General features: G+C 39.4%; 1 protein-coding gene across 1 annotated transcript in view; it reads right to left on the bottom strand.

The window, feature by feature from the left end:
* LOC149185216 (uncharacterized) overlaps nt 1-20,459 on the bottom strand; it is a 241,839-nt gene that overhangs the window by 142,322 nt on the left and 79,058 nt on the right. The window contains exons 3-4 of the mRNA XM_089415588.1: nt 15,113-15,205; nt 14,861-14,932 (exon numbers count right to left, since the gene is read on the bottom strand). Coding sequence (XP_089271714.1) covers nt 14,861-14,932; nt 15,113-15,205 — 165 coding nt within the window. The remainder of the gene's footprint in view (nt 1-14,860; nt 14,933-15,112; nt 15,206-20,459) is intronic.

Below are 20,459 nucleotides of genomic sequence, written 5' to 3'. Positions count from 1 at the left end.
GAAAACAGGTATGTGGTCTTAAGCTCCGCTGAAGAGACTCTCCACGCAGAAGATAAGCAAGATCCTCCATTAGACAAATCGTCCCCAGCAGAGGTAAGTCCTGACGAAACCATGGCAAGAAACAAGGAAAAACAACCAGAAGCATCCGAGGAGGAACATGGCTCGGAGGAGTCTGAGGAGGATGGAGAAATAGGAGACATGCAGACATCGGTCAGAAGATCTGCAAGAGGCCGTAAATCAGCGAGAGAAAAGAGAGATCAGGAAACCTACAAGGACAAGCTTCAGGGTAGCCAGCCCACTCTGGAGAAACTCCTGGGGAAAAATCCGAAGACGAACAAAGGCCACATGCAGGGTTCCAAGGGAGCCCATCATCATAAAAATAAATGATGAAGATTGTCTCCTGGAATTGCAGAGGAATGGGGAGCAAAGTGAAAGAAGAAGCTACAAGAAGTCTTATAAGAAGAGAAGCCCCAGACATTCTTCTGATCCAGGAGACCAAAATGGAGGACAAGGAGTTTCTCCAGACCAGTAAAAAGTTTTGGAAAGGAAGCAGCGGACATGCAGTTTCAGCACGGGGAGCCTCTGGAGGCCTGGGCTCCCTCTGGAATCCTCTCAAGTATAGGCTGATCACCGAGTTGCACAACACCCATTGGCTATTCTTGAAGCTCCAGCCATTGGACTCAAGGGAGGTAGTCAGTCTTTTCAATGTCTACGTTCCAACAAATATAGGGGAGAAAAGAGAGTGTTGGGACTCCATCAGGCATCTGTCGGAGTCAGAAAATTTGGAAAACATCATTGTGACAGGGGACTTAAACCTTACCATGCGCATGGAGGATAAGCGTGGAGGATCAATCGTAAGGGACCCCGCAAGGGAATGGGTGGAAGACCTCATGCAGGATTGGGATCTGCTCGACATCCCTCCAGAAAATGGTAAGTATACTTGGTCTAACAAAAGAATAGGTCCGGGTCATATTGCTGCTAGACTTGACAGATGCTTGGTGCAGAGTTCCTTTCTTCTGCTAGGCTTAGAATCCAGATTGCATATCCTCCCATGCAGTGCTTCTGACCATAAGCCAATTTTGCTGGAGATGTTGGGCCATAAATACCTTGGTCCCATCCCCTTCAAATTTAACCCTCTCTGGGTTAAGGCACCAGAGTTCCTGAAGTTGGTTCAAGACTGCTGGAGTTTGCCTGTAAAAGGTTCCCCTTTCTTCATATGGGAAGAAAAGCTCAGAAGGTTGAAAGCGGTCCTCAAATCTTGGGCCAAATCCCTTCCCTCCCCTGCAAAAGAGAGAAAGCAGGCTCAGGACAACCTCGCCCACCACATTGCCCAAAGTGAGGATGCAGAAATCACTAAAGACGTTCTAGACAAGGAAGCAGAGCTCCAGCAAATCTTCCACAAAGCCTGCCTTTCGGAGGAAGAGCACTGGAGGCAGAAGTCAAGGAGTTTATGGCTTAAGGCAGGAGACAGAAATACTGCCTTCTTTCACAAACAGGCTCAAGCTAGAAAGAGCTACAACTCTATTGCAGAAATCAAAGATGGCAGCTCAATCCACAAAGACTTCGACAGCATAAAGAGAGCAGCTTTCACCCATTTCCAAAATCTGTATAGAGAAGAGGGAGAGACGGACCCTAACTCTAAATTCTTGGAAGCGATCCCTTCTTTGATCACTCCCACAATGAACCATAAGCTTGAGGCAAAGATCTCTACTCAAGAAATTAAAGACGCTCTCTTCGACATGGCACCGGACAAAGCCCCGGGCCCGGATGGCTTTACTGCAAGATTTCTCCAAACCTGCTGGCAGATTGTAGAGAAAGACCTCTGCAAAATGGTTTTGAAATCGCAATCTTGCCAGAAAATCGGAGGCAGCACCAATTCAGCCTTCCTTGCCCTCATCCCCAAGGAAAAGGGTGCCAAAGATTTTAACAGGTTCCGCCCCATCTCTCTTTGCAACATTGGCTACAAACTGATCACAAAGGTCATAGCCAATAGGCTAAAAGGCATTCTTCCAGCCATCATTCCGGAGAACCAAGGCGGATTTGTTCAAGGGAGACAACTTGTCGACAATTTCATCTTGGTTCAAGAGGCGATCCACTCGAGCCAGCTCCGCAAAGAGAAAGGTATGGTCATTAAACTAGATCTAGCTAATGCCTTTGATCGGGTCAGACTTAGCTTTCTTTGGGAGGTCCTGAGAAAATTCGGTTTCGGTATGGGTTTTTTAAATTGGATTCGTGCTTGTATTGCTGACCCTTGGATCGCTCCTCTTGTGAATGGGAGAGCAGCTGGTTTCTTTAAAGCCTCAAGGGGGCTTAGGCAGGGGTGCCCCCTCTCTCCTCTCCTCTTTGTTCTTCAGGTTTCTGTCCTGAGCTTCTATCTGGATCAGAAACTGGTAGATCAAGAGATCCTGGGGCTCAACATAGCTAGAGGAGTAAAAAATGTCAATCACACCCTGTTCGCGGATGATACCCTCCTCTTAGGGGCTGCCTCCGCCAGATCTGCTTCAAGTTTCAAGGAGGTCCTGGACGACTACAGTGAAGCTACAGGCAGTAGATTAAACAAGGGTAAGTGTAACATCTTTTGTTGGAATATTTCCCCTTCTACCCTTACATCCATTTCAAGAATTCTGGGCTTTACTACATCCCTTAGCTGGTCCTCCTTCACATATTTGGGCCTCCCCATCTTCCGTAAATTGGCTTACAGCAAAGATTGGATCCCTCTGTTGGATAAATTTAAAACCAGAATTCAAGCCTGGGGGTTTTCATGGTTAAATCTCGCTGGCAAAACTGTCCTCATCAAATCCGTCCTCTGCAGCCTTCCCATTTTTCAATTCTCTGTTATTCTAGCCCCTTCAGGTATCATAAAAAAAATGGAAGCCTACATCCGTAAGTTCTTCTGGAAAGGAGGAAACAATAATGACAGGAAAATCCCATTAGTCAGTTGGGAGAAAATTTGCAAGCCCCAAAGCGAAGGAGGCCTCAACTTCAAGGATCTCAGCCTCCAGAACATAGCCATGGGTGCCAAGATTTTCTGGAGAGTCATTGGATCACATCTTGGTTGGGCGCAAAGAGCTCTCTGGAGGAAATACTTCAGGGGAAAGAGGAAGAGATGCTTGGATGCCCCTCTTCCTTCCTCAGGCTCACAGCTGATCAAGCTCTGTCAAAAAGTTGTTCCGTTAATCAGAGACAGAGCATTCTGGATCCCTGGCAATGGTAAAGATTGCAGGATATGGGAAGATAATATCATGATGAATCCTCCCTTATCGACCCTCAGCTCCCTCCAACCGCTGCGCCTGTGGATGAACAACGCAGGCTGTAACTCTCTATGGGACATCTCGCAGTGGGAAGGCAGATCATGGCTGCGCTGGAGGCTCCCTCCCGTCCCTCCTGATCTTACTCAAGCCCGTGATCAGTTCCTTACAGCGCTCAATGGGATGGCGCCTCTGCGCATGGGTAAGAAGGACGCACGTGGTTGGGGAGCCGCCCCAGGCCTGTACACAGTGGCGCAAGGATACAAATGTCTGCAGATGCGGCCTCACGTCCCCCCGAATCCAGCAGTTTGGAATGGAATCTGGAACGTTAAAACCACTCCCAAGGTTGACGCCTTTTGCTGGCTGTTATGCCACAGCGCGATTTTGACAACCGACAGACTGCAGAAAAAAGGCTTCCATGGCCCCTCCCGTTGTCACTTATGTTGTGAAAATGAGGAGAGCGCGCAACACATAATGCTGGATTGTAATTACTCAAAAAAAATATGGCAAGGCCTCCTGAGTTTCTGGGAATCCGATTTTACACTGCCCTTGACCATAACCAATCTCTTTGCAAATTGGAGGAATTATTATCCTGAATCTCTCCCAGAAAATGAAAGATTTAGAGCAGCCTGGCTCTCCCTGTCAAAATTCGCTTGCTGGCAGATCTAGCTCGAGCGTAACAGAAGAGTCTTCAGGGAGGAAAGACTCAATTCACAGGTTATTATCATTAAAACAAAGTGCCTTTGGAAAGAAAGTCTTGGGGATCATCTTTCGGAGTTGAACCTGAATCAGCGGGACTTAGATTGGGGCGCCTCGATGGGCCTTCATTTTTTTGAAGAAACTAGGCACCACAAGATCACAAAAGAATGGCAATTCAGGGGAAAGGAGAATGATCTGTCGGACTTGCTTCTCAGGCAATCCAGACCTGCTTTGTTCTTTGATGGAGCAGCGAAAGGCAATCCCGGACGGGCTGGAGCAGGAGGCATTATAAAAAACAATGAGGGCATAACAGTGGCAAAGTTCCCCTGGGGGTTAGGGCAGGCAACCAGCATGCAAGTTGAAGCCTTGGCACTTCTGCAAAGCCTTAAGCAAGCAAAGGCTATGGACCTCTCAGAAGTCAGCATTATAGGAGACTCTCAAGCCATCATCAAAGTCTTAGTAGCGAACTCCTCTCTTGTAGACATCAGCCTGGCAAGAAACATTTCAAGAATCAGGACCTTGATGAAATTCTTCCGGACTACATCTCTCCTCCATGTTTTGAGAGAAAATAATAAAGATGCAGATATAGAAGCCAACAGGGCAGTTCCTCTTTCCGCTGGTTGTCTCTTGGTAGACGAAATTGAGAGCTGGGACTCCATTCCATAACGTTTGTCATGTTCTTCTGCATATTGTTGAACCAGTTTGTATGTTTATTTAAGTTAGGGAAAATAACAGAGATAATTTCGATAGGATGGAACAAATTCCGCGGGTATCCAGGAGTCGGGATCACTGACCAGCTAGTGGAAGGAAATTTGAAGGGCTACGCCCGACCAAATGTAACCGTTGAAAGGCATTTTGGCCAGAGATCAATATAATCACATACACGTTCCTGTTAAAAAATATATATATATTATTAATATTAATTAATTTTAATATAATTAATTCTAATATAATAATATTATTTTAAGTAATTTTAATATACAATACACTAATGTTACTATTCATAAAATATACTAATAACAAATATTTCACATATTATTTTATAATAAATATTATACTAACATATATTATATATTATATATTAATACAATATACTAAAAATTATTATTCATTAAATACCAATATATACTAATAATGATTATTTCACATACTATTTTATAGTTAATAATAATATACTAACATATATTAAATATTAAATGCTTATATGTAGTATTAGTATAGCAATCACTAAACATTTACAATAAAGATTATTATTATATTAAAATTAAAATTAATTAATTATTAATAATATTAAAATGGATTAATTATTCTAATAATAATAATAATAAATTAAAATCAATTAATTATCTCATTAATAATTAATCAAAAATTATTATTCAAAAAATCTACAATTAATATTTTGGAAAATTGGCCAACATTCATCTCAATCCAGAAAACCAAAAATCTACTTTCCTCATTACTATTTAATCCCTAAATTAAGCTCTTCTACTATCAAGCATTCAAGAGGTCCTGATGATGGATCCCGATTGGGATTTGAAATGTTGACGAAAAAATGGTTTTTACTGTGGATTCTCCGGTAACTAAATCAAAAGATATAAACCACAGATGTCTTAAATCCAATAATAATAATATTATTTTTCTCTTTTTATTAAATACATAAAATCACGATTACATATGCCATTATGAAGACCGGACCTAGTTACATATTTCAACAGGGCATGTGAATGCCAGTGGTTTGACACTTAGGATTCCTAAAGGAAGACTTGAACACTTAAGCAACATGACCAAGCATGACCTTAATGGCTTGAAACGAAAGATGACATGATCATAAAGAGGCTCCAAAATTTGAATGTAGGCAAAATTTTGGAGGGCATTGTAACAACGACAATAATCTAGAATACATATTCGGTGACCTATTAACATATGGGGACTCCTCCCATCGGTGAAAATCCGTAAAGAGCAGGGCGTTTTGCCTGTGGTGATAGTGTGCCATCACCCCATGGTTGTCTCAAGGTCTAGTATCAACCTTGTAGGGCATCCCTCTCTAAGGCTTGCTAGATTTTGCAGCAACAAAGTACATTTAGTTAATGTCTTGGGTAGTATGGACAAAAGGGTAATCTGGATGATTGATCGATTTTGATTGTAAAATTATTTTCTCACTGTACCAGGGAGGTTAATCTTTAGCCCTAGTCCAGTGAAACCTCCCCTAAAGCTTTAGGGATATAGAAGGTTCACTACTTAGAAAACTTGGATCGAAATAGCGTGTCCATTCCCCTTTACCATACTTGACATTTTCCACATCACATTATTCTCCTTTGATACCATCTCCATTCTTTGGGTTAACTATCATTAGTTCATTGGGATTTGGCACTCTCTTATCCACATCCTTGTGTCAGACTGGAAAATATTTCCCTCGGGGTTGATGCAACTAATAGAATGAAAAAGCATAAGATGGCCACAAAGAAATAAAGAAAAAGTCAAAATGAAAAAGATGGTTGGGGCGTAAGTTAGCACATGGGCAAAAACCTACCATGAGCTCTACCCTCCTCATTAGGCATCACCTGCTTCCTGAGCACTTAATGCTCCATCTCATCAAAAGGAACCCTTACATGTCCCAACCCTGATGAGCAAGAAATTGTCTCATCTTAAGGGGTAAAACAAATGTTATATCATAAAGAACAAGCTTTGATCCTTGAGCTATGTACTAAAACAAAAAGCATTATCAAAAATAAGTAAGAGGTGCACCAGAGGGGTGGAAAAGGCAAGCCGAGAAGGGTAAGTCATGCCCTCCACCATTGCTTGTTGAAATTTGATGACTAAAAAGTTTCCTGCAATCCCAACCCGGTTTTAATTTCACCTTATCACTCTCATTCAGTTAAATGCCCTTTCCCATAAACATACAATCAACATATAGAATTATGGAAATGAAATTTTTAGATAAAAACACATGGGACTGTCAACACATGCTGAAAATGAATATGGACATAAACAGACCAGCAACACACATAAAAATACACATATTTATGGTCAACTTAGACCCAAGCAAAACCCCTTTAATCTTCTCCGGGGAAAACCTATTAGGAGCTCTTCAAATTTATTTATCTTTCAAGTTCAAGAAAAATACATTTGCAAACAAAACAAAACAGCAAAATACAACTTATCTCTTCAGCCCAAAACTCCTTGAAAATCGTCCCCACTTTGCCTCAATTTCCATGCCCACTTGAAGCTGAAAATATGTATTGTACGGATACAGACTGTACTGTATGGATTTCGTATGGACTGTATTGTATGGATTCCGTACCATTGTACGGACTCTACAGATTTAAGAAAGAAACAAAAAAAAAAAAAAAAAAAAAAAAACTCAAAAACTTCTCTCGAACAGCATGCAGCTCACAGCATTAAATGTTGTTCGTATTGTACCTTATGTTGTCTTCTATGCCTTGATTTTCATGCCCAGCTTTGCCTAGAAACCACTCCTTCAGTTTGCTACAACAAATTTCTCCTTCAAAACTTTTCTCCAGCTCGCAACCTCCTTTCTCCAATCTGCTCATGAAGAATGAATGCAGTCTCTCTTTTCTTTTCCCCCTTTTGTTTCCTTAAATGACTTTTAGGCAACCCTAAGATCTAATGGCTTAGATTCATTTAGATCAAGGGATGAGAATAAATGTGCATTTAATTCTCACTTTCTATTTTTAACTCACCCATTAAATATTTAATGAAGTACCCACATTTTACTTTGTCTAAAGTCTCTTTTCACTTTATAATTTAACATTGACTTTACCACTTATAAAGTCACGTTCACTTTATAAAGTCACACTTAGGGAAAGAATTATTTTGGACACTTTTCCCTAGGTAGAGACTAACCCATGGGAAACCACTTGTCCAAGGTACATTAAAAATCAACATTGTTTCCTTTACATCTACACACTCAGAATGTACAATCCCATTTAGCCAGTCCCCTGACCATGGCACTTGGCCATGAAGTCCTTCCCATCCATTGCCACTTACTTGCACTAACACTTATGTATTGACGGGTTAACCTTGGAAATGCCACCACCCCTTGGGGGCTAGAAGCACCTTATAGGGTTGACTACTTGGCCACTCCTACAAAGTTGGGGAACACTTTTACGGGACTGGTCTAGTTAGATATTTGAAGGTGACGCCAGTTTGAAACAGTGTCCCACGGGGTGGGGTGCATGCACACCACACGTCCCATACACCTAGGATGGGGGGCGTCTGGGGAAAGATTTCACCACATCACCCTTTTGGGGAGAGTCGAGACGCGAGGAGACGCAAGTGGGAATGTTTCCCCAGTCTGGGAGATTTGTATCCCCAAAAGGGGTGCTTCTGGGTGCACCCCCTCAAAAGTGGGACACGCCCCCCCTCGAAAGAGGAACGTCCAAAAGCACCTCTTTTGAGTTATGTACTATAGTCTATTTTGCTTAGTACTAATTAGATTCTAGAATGATGAATGATGAATTTAAATTTTAAATCAATTAACATTCTAGAATGATGAATGATGAATTTAATATTTAAATCAATGTAGATTCTAAAATGATGAATATGGATCAATGTATTTCATTATTGAATCTTATGGTGTATGGATGAATGATGAGCATGAATGATGTATGTACCAGTATGAACGGTGAATATAGATCAGTGTATTTCATTATTTAATTCACTTACATGCGGCCCCCCGTCCTGAAGTCTTGGTGGAACATTGGTTTGAATTATTAATATGGCCTTAGTGCTTAGGTATGGTCCACTTAGATGCATTTATGATCCTAGTCTCTAATGAATGGTTGCCTACACTTGAGTTTGAGTTAGTTTTTCCATGTGTTCCAAAGCAATAGAGGCCTTGAGGGCACCCGGCTCCATATAATGCCCAAGCCACACATTACACTTTCAGAGAGCATGAAGATTTGACAGATGCAACATTGCCCATTTATAGCAGAGTATTTAGCACTTTAATGACCTAAGCGGTTGATGGATATCCCTAAGCACCCTTAGATGCCAAAATGCTAAGCTTCTCTTGCTTAGTATGGAGGATTTTTTTATGATGTACCAGTGGACCCAACATGCCTCCATGCTAGCCTTGACACTACTTGATGGGCATGTCATGATCCAGGGACCAGATGAAAATGTTCATACCCAGGATGATTGAGGCGAGCTTGTTGCACCAAATGGCGCCCCAACACTAGAGAGAGAAGGCACCACATTGTCTACTTGGCACCCATGAAAATGATATGTGTCACCAACAACTGGCTTTTGGACACATGGAGCTACTTTGAGGATTGATTTGAGGGTTTTTCCCCAAATAGAGGATGATCATGATGTTTGGAGACACTTTCAACCCTTTCATTGCCTTGATGGAGCATTTGGATCCCTAAAAGGGCATGACGTCATCTCTTTTTAAGGCTTACAACTCACACATGTGGGCTTATTTTGGCATATTTTGTTGTTGAGCTAGTAGGTTGGCTTGTAACCCAAATTTACTTAATGTCTACTCAAAAAACACACTTGTGTAGGGGCTTTTAGTCATTAATTAAAGGTGATAGACCTCATATAATTAGAGGATCACCTCTGACTTTATCATCATCACTTGTGTGGAATTCTCGACTTGCTCTTTGTATTTTGCTACTTGTGGAGATGCGATCTTATGTGGATTTTGTCTACTGGTGACTAATTTTTGTTGTGGAGATGTCCTTTTGGGATTGAAAGAAGGCATTTCTTGGATACATTGTGAGTATTTTTGTTGAATACCTTTTATGATTATTGCATGTAATGAACTATTGCTAGGGTTTAAATGCATATGTTTACATGAAATTTTTGGTAATTATTGCATGCTCTAATATTGTATCCTTCAACTCCCTAGAAAACCTTCTAGATAACATCTTTCTAGTGAATTTCTCCCCTCGTAAAATGATAGCTAGTGTTAGAAAGTGAAAAGTAGGGTTTCCCCCCTTACTCCCTTCAAAGATTTGATATTTCCATGGTTAAAGTTCCTAAGACTCCATCACCCAAGTAGAGAAAAGGCATTGGAAACCATTTTGATGATCAGAAACTCTAAAACCTTATCTTTTCCCTATTTTTTTTTTCTATTTTCAACCCTTCAAGGCAAGCCGCTAGGGCTAGGGTTTAAGTCGAATTCAACTCGGGTTTCAACATTGGAGCTGATTTGGTACTCTCCCAAATTGCTCGACCCTATAACATCAAAATCTAGCATATTGCATGGTAAAACATGTCTCACTAGGGCTGACATCATCAACCCTAGGTAATTCTAGGCCTTATAAAACCCTAATCCTACACAAAAGCTTCAACTTAGGGCTATTTGAAGGTTTGTCACTCCATTGGTTGATCATATCTTGTAAAGCAAACCTTTTCCCTATGCTTGTATGTCTAGATGTGCCATTGTTGAGCTATATCTTGAAACCCTAGGCTAAAAGCCCTTCTTCCAAGGCTTCTTTGTAGTTATGATGTTCCTTATTACAAAGAAGATTGCCTTGTTCCAAGTGAGAAGTACATTGATTAAGGCTCCTAAAGTATCACCTTGATCCTATCAACCTCGAATACCTTTAGGTGATCTATACTAGGAAGCCTCCCGTGTGGTGGAATTCCACTAAAAAGCAAGAGTTGGAGGTGAAGAATCGGTGACCCGATTCCTACTATAGCAAACTGATGACATTTCTCCTATTTGTTAAATTACTTGAACAAATTACTTGTAGTTTTTTCTACAACAAATAATGAAATACATTCACTGTAGCCTACACAAAATAAAATACTACGGAAACTAAATATGCACTGGAGAGAAATAAACACATACATATACACTGTTGTTTTTGGACAAATGTCCCCGGAAAAACCCAATGTGGGAAAACCGGTGCAACAGCTGACGGTTTTATTTATTATGTAGTAGTAATCTAAGTACAAATCGTTAGATTCCCAAACTGGCAATCTGATACAGAGAAATACTGACAAGGAGATAGCGAGAAAAATCTAACACTGTCACTGGTGATCTGAATCTGATCCAGGCTCTGGATCGCTGGCCCCACGCAGCCTTTGCACCAGCCTACGCAAATCTGTGTCACAGTCTCTGGGCTCTGCGTCACCTCCTCCTCTGATCTCCTGCTAGCTGGAACTTCGATCCTCTGGCCCTCCGGTCTCACAACCCGACCTCTAACTCTGGAATTCGACTTTCTCAGTTGAATCTTAAACTTCCTTTGAAGCTCTACGTGGCACTGCGCTACCTCTCTAAACCTCTCTCTGTCTTCTCTGCCTTGCACTCCCTAGATCTAGAAAACTCTCCTTCAGTCTACTATCCCTGCCCCTCTCTCACTTCCGGCAACTCACAGTTGCTACTCAGGGAATCGACTTCCCAACAAAATCAAACTGCACAAGTGTGTTCTCCAAGTGCCCATCGAACTCCTTATAATCTCTCGTTGGAGCACCAATGGCCAAGATTAAAACATAATCAAGGGCTAAGATTAACTGGGAGTTGATCCTCATCTTCTTCTAGAAGATTCACACCTGATTTAATTAATATCCTTTAATTAACCAGATTTCCTAAGTTTAGACTTAGGGAACCATTTTAAAAAGTTAATTATTTTAATTAAATCATCTCTAGGTGGAATTTTCCCAAACGATTTCTGGGTATTGAACAATGCATGTGTCTTAGCCTCTCTGCAAAATCTCGAGGCAAGAGCACGTCTGATGGTATAGAAATCAACATTGAGGTGACGGCAGGCATCCACCTCATTATTGTGTCTTAGTCTAACTCTTGCCTTGTGATGCCTCTCACAAGGCCTGCTAGATTTTGAGGCAACAGTACCTTTAAATGAAAAAAAAAAGTCATTATGATGAATTTAAACATTCCTAGCAACAAATGATAACTTAATTTGCCTAAGCATCAATCATTTGGTGATAGTACAAGACCTTCCCAAATTCCTCTAACAACATTCTCTTTGGATCTATCATGCATGCCTGAAATATATAAGATCAGTATGAATGGAGCAAATCAAATATATCATTGTGCTAGGGAAATAAAATATGGCATGTAATTTGGGATCAATCATGATAGAGCATATGGAAACATTTGTCCATTTATTTAAGTTTTGAAGGATCACATTGATTGAATGGTTATCTCATTAATTGGAACATTCATTTTAGTTTCATGATGTTGCATTATTATTTACCTTATGATTTGTAGCTCATGCAATCTCCATTCATTAATGGAATGAGTGGTGATGCAATCATATGATAGATGGCATTTATCCAGATTCCTATTACATTGTTGAAATATCATTTAACAAACATGTTAGTTTTGTGGACAAATTCATATGAAAAATCTAAAATTGACATAATTGTTTCATGGTGATGTTTTATGGAAGCTTTGTGAAATGTCTCAATCACATTGAATTTGCATTTGGAGGATTCACTTTGAAATATACATTTATCATTTGATTCAAGCAATTGTACTTCTAAACAAAATGAATGGTGGCAATGATATATATTGAAGAACAAAAGTATACTATCAAATTTCACACAAGCACACTTTCTGATCAAAAATCCCCTTACAGATCTAGGCTAGAGACATTGTTCGACATTTATAAATAAAAGCAAGATTCGTCATTAGGCAAGTAAAACTACAGCTTGGGAGTCATACACGAAGGGAAACCCCATGACTTCAAGAGCCACTCATTGAGCTTAAGGCTCACCTTGTTGGTGGTCTAGGTTACCCTTATTAGTACCCATTCAAGTAGTACCGCATTAGATAGGACTGAACACAAACATCACTTTCACGTACATTCACTATATCAGAAGTGCCCCTAGGTCAAATCGCGACACTAGCCATTCACTCGCTTGTTATAGTGCATCGAAAACAACATTTGAGAAGATTACTCCCTCATGCTAGCCTTGTGTCAGTATATATGAGGGCTATAGCACCAGCACACCCGTTCTATAAGCCATTTCTTGCTCAGAAATCCTTAATGTTTATTGTGTTCCTTGATCAAACATTTATTCAGTAATTGTGGAATTGGATTACATGTTCACGAAATGCTTCTTTTATCTTGTTGAACAGGTGCTTGATTTAGTTATGTAGTTAATATTCTCTAGACACTTCTTAAACTTGTAGATAATAATTGGTTAATGATCATTACACCAAACACTTTCACGTAATCCAACAATGATACCATAATCCTATGAAGAGGTCAACATCTAAGCTAAGTATTACTTCCGCTAATATTGCACGATAAGCTTACAATCAAACGTAGGGAATCCCCCCTTAGGATGACTTGATAAGAAGACATACATAAACTTAGAAGTGAGGGTCATGACTATCGAGGTGACAGTGGGTGGCTTGCCTAGCAGTTTCCTTAAGTTGCCCCCCCCCCCCCGGGCGCCCATTTTCTATAAGGAGAATCCAAGCGATAACAATACCAATGTTACAAGCAACAATTGCATGTATCTTGAATTGAATAGTAATTATAATGAATATGAATGAGATGTTTAGAATGACCATCATGACAGTTTACTTATGCTTATAGCATTCATTGGTGATGAGTGAGGGGGTATGCACCCTTTAATTTTCATTAATTTAATTATTTATTAATATTTATTATATTTATTATTGTTATTATTATTTTATGTTGATAACATAATCCAACAACGAAAACTGGTTGTGTTTAAGCCCGTGTTCTACCCTTCTAGGGCACAATCGCTCTTGTAGGATTTTGGGCATGAACAAAATCTAAACCAATACTTGCCATAAGATTATAATTGCTACCAACACTATTGTTTATCAATGTTCCACCAAGGCTCCGAGACAGGGAGACGCGGGTGCAGGGAGATGCACAAAGGGCACGTGTGGGAGTACCCACAAATTTTACGGAAATTTAGGGGGGACGGAGGGTCATCGGGGTGATCCATACTGATCATCCTTATTAATACATACATGATTCATCCATAGACCACGAGATTCAATAATGAAATACATTGATCCATATTCATTATTCATTATTCAACATTCTCGAATCTACATTGATTTAAAAATTAAATTCATCATTCTAGATTCTAAATTGATTTAAAATTAAAATTCATCATTCATCATTCTAGAATCTAATTAGTACTAAGAAAAATAGACTATAATAGACATTGAAATCTGAAGTCTAGAATAGTAAATTGATATAGCTAAAACTTAAAAACAGTGGGGTGATGAGTCTAAAAGTCACTCTAAAGTACATTAGAGGGATTGGTGCTCTTGATTAAATATTAATTCCATACCCTTGTATATGACAAAATGCAATGGAAACATTGCAATCCATCGAATCCTGAATTCTTGAAAAACTGTTAAGTCTGCTGGATTTTGAGTGAGATCTAAAATTCTACTTTCTCCATATGAAATCCAATGAGGTCGGAACCACTCTCAAACATCCTAGAGTCATTTCATGGTAATGTTAAATATGGTCAAATACTAGGATTTCCCTGTCATAAATCATTGTTTACAAGCAAATTTAAGGGGGGACGCATAGCCCATTTTGAGGGGGAACGCCCATGTGTACCCCTTTTGGGGAGTTGCATCCCCCACACAGGGGAAACGTGGGGAAACGTTTCCCCAGACGTCCCCCCATCCCAGGTGCGTGGGGTGTGCGCACCCGACACTGGGGGACGCGTCCCCGTGGAACACTGTTGTTTATTGAGCAAATATTCAATTCAACATTCAAAGGCCATATGTGAACTTAACTATTAGAAAACAAACATACAATCTCCCCAACAATTATATTTTATCAATATTTCCAATCTGCTTTCTCAGGTTTGGTACTTCTACAAATTGGTCAATGAAGTTAAAATAAATTAGTCTAATAGACACCTAATTTGTATTGCAATAAGATTAGGAAGCAAGAATGCCATTATACCTTGATCACGTCACAGTTCTTCGACTGTTCCATTAACAATGATGTCTGTAGTCTGTCCCTTTCATTTCTCAGCTTCAACATAGCAAATTTAAGTCAAATGCGATCCAATAAGACATCCAAAAAGCTACTAAAAGATATCAGTTATGTTAAGCAAGAACTGGTCCAGCATCCATCATGCAATGAGTTTTCCCACACAAAATAGTCTAGCTTGTAGCTATAAACAAACTAGCATAACATAGACTGGTGTAATACCTCCTTACAAAGAATTTCCAACTGTAAGAGTTCTTCAATGTCAGAACCAATTACCAAAGACCCAGTGCTGTCACTTCTAGCATGACTATAAACCTGAAAAAACAACAAAAGTTTGCAGGTTAGATTTCCAGACCTAATACTGTAGTTTTTTAAATAAATTAGCTTTATGTACATTTTTGTTTCATTCTTATTTTTATAAATTATTCCGTATTTCCACTAGAGAAAGACATTTAAATCTCATGATCTTCCAAAAAGCAAAATACTTTAACAAAAAATAAAAGGAAATCAAGTATTGTTAGAAATATCTGTCTATTTTGCATAATCTGCATGTTAGGGTAATAAATATGAGAGAAAGGGATATGATACTGCAGGCGACTGGAGAAGACCAGAGCAAAATATTGCATTGCTGTTGTGTTTAGCAAACTACGCACTACTACTAGGCATTTGCCATGAATCAATTATCGAATAATAGCTTCTCTTTCATCTCATTTCTATGCTATCATAGACCTTACAGGATTTATTCAAACCCTGCCCCACCATGTTGATCACCTCCTTCCTTCCAGCATATCTCAGCTACCAGCAGCACCAAGTACTGTGCAGACTCCTCAACCTTTGACATAGACAACACACGCCTAGACACTTAGGCCTATGCAAAAGTACCTGCCTGAGCTACAAACATCAATAAAGAGCTCATTGGCCTCCTGGGGATGCAATTTGTTCTCTAGTAAGTGTTTGCTAAATGAATGAAGTTTGAACTCACTGACCTCCCCCGTATAAGATATGTAGTGTTGGAATTGAATTGATGGAACATTTTGGTCCCCAAGTATGTGATTTGTCTTCCAATGTTGGGTTTATAAGCAATAGAAACCAAAGTGTCAATCTACTAGAACTCTAGGGAGAACAACTAGTCAAGACTCCTAAGCAAGGAGACTCTATGCAACTCTGCAAAAGCAAAAAAATTGAAGAGGTCATGGGCATCATTAAAAACTCCAAACCAAGCCAATCGCCAAGAAATCCAGTGAGAACTTCATTCGTAAACAACTTCTAACAATTAAGAATGGTCCCCCATGGTTTCTTAGCTCCATAAACACACAACTCCCACACACAAATTCAAAATTGCATCTCATTTGAATATCATTAAACTACATCACATCTAAAGCATGGCATAGATACATCAGATAAGATAATTTTATTAGTGGCCAAAAAATAACCACAAAAGTATCTCAATGGGACTATTGAGTACAGTAGTGTGGCTGTATATAGAAAGAGCACAAAAAACATCACCAAAATAAAAAATAAAATAAAAAGTAAAAAGTAAAAGTAAAGTATTGCTCTCATCTAGAACAAAACGAACCCTGATAGCTAAGAACAAATTGAATTCTAATATTGTTGTCAAAGTAGAAAGTATTGCTCTCATCTAAGACAAATCAAACCTTGATAACTAAAAACAAATTTAACAGGAAAATGGACCCAAATTTTGGAAAATAAATAATACAGAAATATGAGGAACTACATACTCCCCTAACATTCAACGCCAACTCTACAATATGTTGAGTTTTTGTAGCTATGGTCGGTATTCATTATTTGAATTAGCCCTCCAAAATATATGTGAAATGATAAATGCAAATATGGTTTTCATGTCGATTTCAAAAGAGGGAATTTCAATTTTTTTGAAATTTGAATTTTTGGCCCAAAAGGATCAAGTCGGCCCTCCAAATGTTCACAGCATGAAAAGACACCCATTCGGCCTCCTAAGAAGACTATAAATATGCCACCCATTCTCTTCCTCTTGACACAATTCGAATCACATAAGATATCTTCTGAGGCACAATAAGGACGAAATCTGAGGCACAAATAGGACAAAATCTGAGACCAGAAGAATGAATCTATGGGCAGACTAATTATTTGTGACAAAATGAGTTCACGGCAGACTAATCTCTGAGGCAGACCGATTTCTCTGTGCAACAATTTGACTTGGCTTACAGACAGTTTGACCAGGTTTGACCTGGGTTTGGCAACTGGTCAGTTTGATTTCATTTAACTGAAAAATGTTCAGATTGTATCTCTTGTTGAATTGAAAAGATTCTCTAAGAAAAAGGTTGTTGGGTTTTTCCCCTGGTTTGGGGTTTTCCCAGGGTAACATTTGTGTCTCTTGTGTTTGGCTGTCTCTTCTTGATCCCACTGTTATTATTGTTTATTGTTGAGATTTTCTATGTATAATTGCTGAATGATGAATGTTATACATGAAGAAGTAAATAATTGATAAATCATTAGAAGTAATTATCAGCCTAGAAAATCCCTACAGAAAATCAACATGGGATCAGAGCTAGTTAAAGAGCAGCCACTAAGGAAACTAGAAGAAAGACAAGTTTGTATCTTTGTCTGATTAGCATTTCTGTCCTAGCTCTAACTATGTCAGGACCAGGCGTGAAGGAAGTCCGAAGTCCTAGTTCTAATTCTGGTGGTGATTAAAAGGAGACCCTCATTCGAAGTTTAGTTATGAAGGACCGAAATCCTATACACAATGTTTTGAGTATGGACAAGTATAAGTCAAGCTGGGATTGGTTTAAGACCTGTTCATGGCTATCCGTGTTCAAAAGTGACAAGATAAGGGTTGCCCTAGCCCTAGGAGCTGAGATTGGTTTAAGACCTGTTCATGGCTATCTGTGTTAAAAAGTGACAAGATTAGGGTTTTCCTAGCCCTAGGTTCAGGGTTGCAAGATGATTAAGCCGAAAGGCCTCAGTGCAGTGCAAGCATTAGAGGCCAAGAAGCCTCAGATCATAAACAGAAAAGGAATTGCAGATATCTGAGGCTAAGCCTAGTCCAAGCTCTGATAACTATTTCAAGGCCATTTTTAAAGACCAGACCGAGCTCAGATGAAGATTGTTCTAAGGCTCCTTCGAAGCTTATCAAAAATTCTAAGAAGTTCCAAGGTTTATTGAGGCACCAAGATCAGCATAGTCATTTTTAGAAAAGGTTAAAATTGAAGATGCCTTGTACATGCTAGTATTGGCAGCAATATTACTCATATGGCAGAGTTTTTATAAATAAGATAATTTTGATTATTTGAAATTTGATCCAAAGGCATATCACTAATTAATCTACCAACAAAATTTCTCCAAGGCCAGAGGGCGCTGGGAAAAAGGCTCCTCCATATCTAGCAAGAAAAGTATCTATAAAATTGGCAGACCTAAAAGGAAAATTAAAATATGGTTTAAGAGCCACAGGGAACAAATATCTAGTCCCCAATTCTCAGATTGACACTTATCACTGTTTGAAGAAGTTAGACCTCAGCAAAGTTTGAAGGAAGTAATCTCAATACGTTTTTCTTTAAAAGATAGGGCCAAGTCTAGGGCATTAAAAAGTTTACAGTGAAAAGGGAACCAAGATTGAGTATAAGGCTAAATGAAGCCAAAATTGAAGCTCAGTCAAAGACTTTCGCTTAGCCCTGATTGGACTGTTTCCAAGGACTGCGTTGAATCCTGTTTAAGAAGCCATCTAAAGGCAAAATCAAGAATGTGGTCAATAATGAAGTTTATTTCAAGGTACTGGCTAAAAGAAGGTTGAACTAAAAGTGTTGCCATAAGATGAGGCCTAATCTAAAGCAAGCCCTGCAAATGAGAGATAGACTAAGTACCAATATCACTTTGGCAAACTTGAAGTGTGTTAGACTGATGTTTGTGTACAAAGCTTTGTAGGAATACTTCCTTTAGACTGCAAAGATATATGTTCAAAAGCAGAATCTGAAGTTGCAGGGATCAAAGCCTCTAATGCCATTGTATTTCCGAGAGTATTCAGAAGCAAGATGTTGTATTGATGCCATGAACCTTGAGGTTATGTTGCCATACAAAAGTTATAATGGACGATTAACCCTGATACGCCGCTGATTGATTGTTAAGAACGATGGATTTCATCACATATGCAAAGGCATAGGGATTCCATGGTTTTGGGCTTTTGGATATGGAAAGAAAACTTGTATATGACAAGTGTAAAATGAAAATTGGAAATCTACGGTTTGTAAAACCCTAGCAATCTAGCAGGCTTGAATAAGAAAGTCCTAGGGTTTGTGGATAAAACCCTAGAGCTTGACCTAGTTCAATGTTTCCATTGAAATAAAGAAAAAACTAACGCATGCAAGGAAGGAAGGAAAGACTACATACTTACGAGAACAAGGATAATGAGTTTGCTATGACTTCTGCAACAAAACAAGGATCAAGAGGGAGTTGACAAATTCCCCTCAATCCTCAAAAGATAAGTACCTTGTATCTCATCCTCAATTATTATTATTGTTGTTTTACTATTAGTTAGCCTCTTGGCTTTGTCTCTTTTGCTAGGGTTATAATCGTTCTTCCATGGACTCCTAGTGAGGATAGCAAGTACATTGTGAAGTTTTCCAAGGCTTTGGCAGTAGATGGAAGTGGAAGAATGAAGCAAAATGTGTGACAAGAGGATTCTCCTTGGAGTGATTCATGTTCAAGAGAGACAAAAAATTGTATTGATATCTCAAATCATGCCGAAGGGGCTCCTAGTGCAGAAGAAGCAACTCAGTAAACAAAATTTGAAGGACTCATGTGTCAAAGGGAACAAGAATGGTAGAAAGATTTGCCTCCGTGATAGAGGGAGCAACCTGGATCACCAGGATGCCTAGAAAGCAGCTGTGGTAATGAATCCATCGGGTTTGTTCTCACCAGAATTGTGACTATGCTGAGAATGTATTGCGTCCTTATCCGAAGTTTATTCTGCTTCATCCATCCGAGATAGGTATGTCGAGAATGAGACAGAGATAACACTTCATCATTTAAATGTCGAGACTGTCTGAATCACTGTTCCTTCTTTAGACTGTGATCTTAACCGAGATTGTAGCCATTTATGACAGAGGTACCTTGTTGTGCCTATCCAGGATTTCAAACTTCCGAGAAAGACATCAAAGTCTTGTCTGCCTGCACCTTATCACCGAGATCTTGTTCATCCAAAATCTGCATCACGCCTTCTTGTAGTGCGGATCTCTGCTCTCATACCCATCTGAAGTTCCTTCTGCTTCATTCAACCGAGATCTAACTTGACTGTACCTTAAACCCATCCGAGGTGCAAACAAGACCTTCACCGAAAATGCTTGCAGCTCTGCTCCTCTATATATGCGAAATTTCAAAGGAAAAATGTGAAATCTTCTTGTGTGTTTTGCGCTGACCCTAAGCGGGTATTTATAGTGGTTCATGCTCTACAAATGAGCCGACATGAATCCATGAACCGACATGTTTATTGCCCCAACCAACATGACTTGTAATTACATATTTAATTCATTTTAATTCTATTTTTTAGGCGACATGGTGATCTCTTCGTTGTTTT

The sequence above is a fragment of the Pinus tabuliformis genome, chromosome 3_2 (assembly GCF_031772625.1).
Source record: "Pinus tabuliformis cultivar Carrire ecotype Pingquan chromosome 3_2, CPIR1, whole genome shotgun sequence".
Classification (NCBI taxonomy): Eukaryota; Viridiplantae; Streptophyta; class Pinopsida; order Pinales; family Pinaceae; genus Pinus; species Pinus tabuliformis.
The sequence above is the reverse complement of the archived record's forward strand: the minus strand, read 5'-3'. Positions and strand labels throughout refer to the sequence as shown.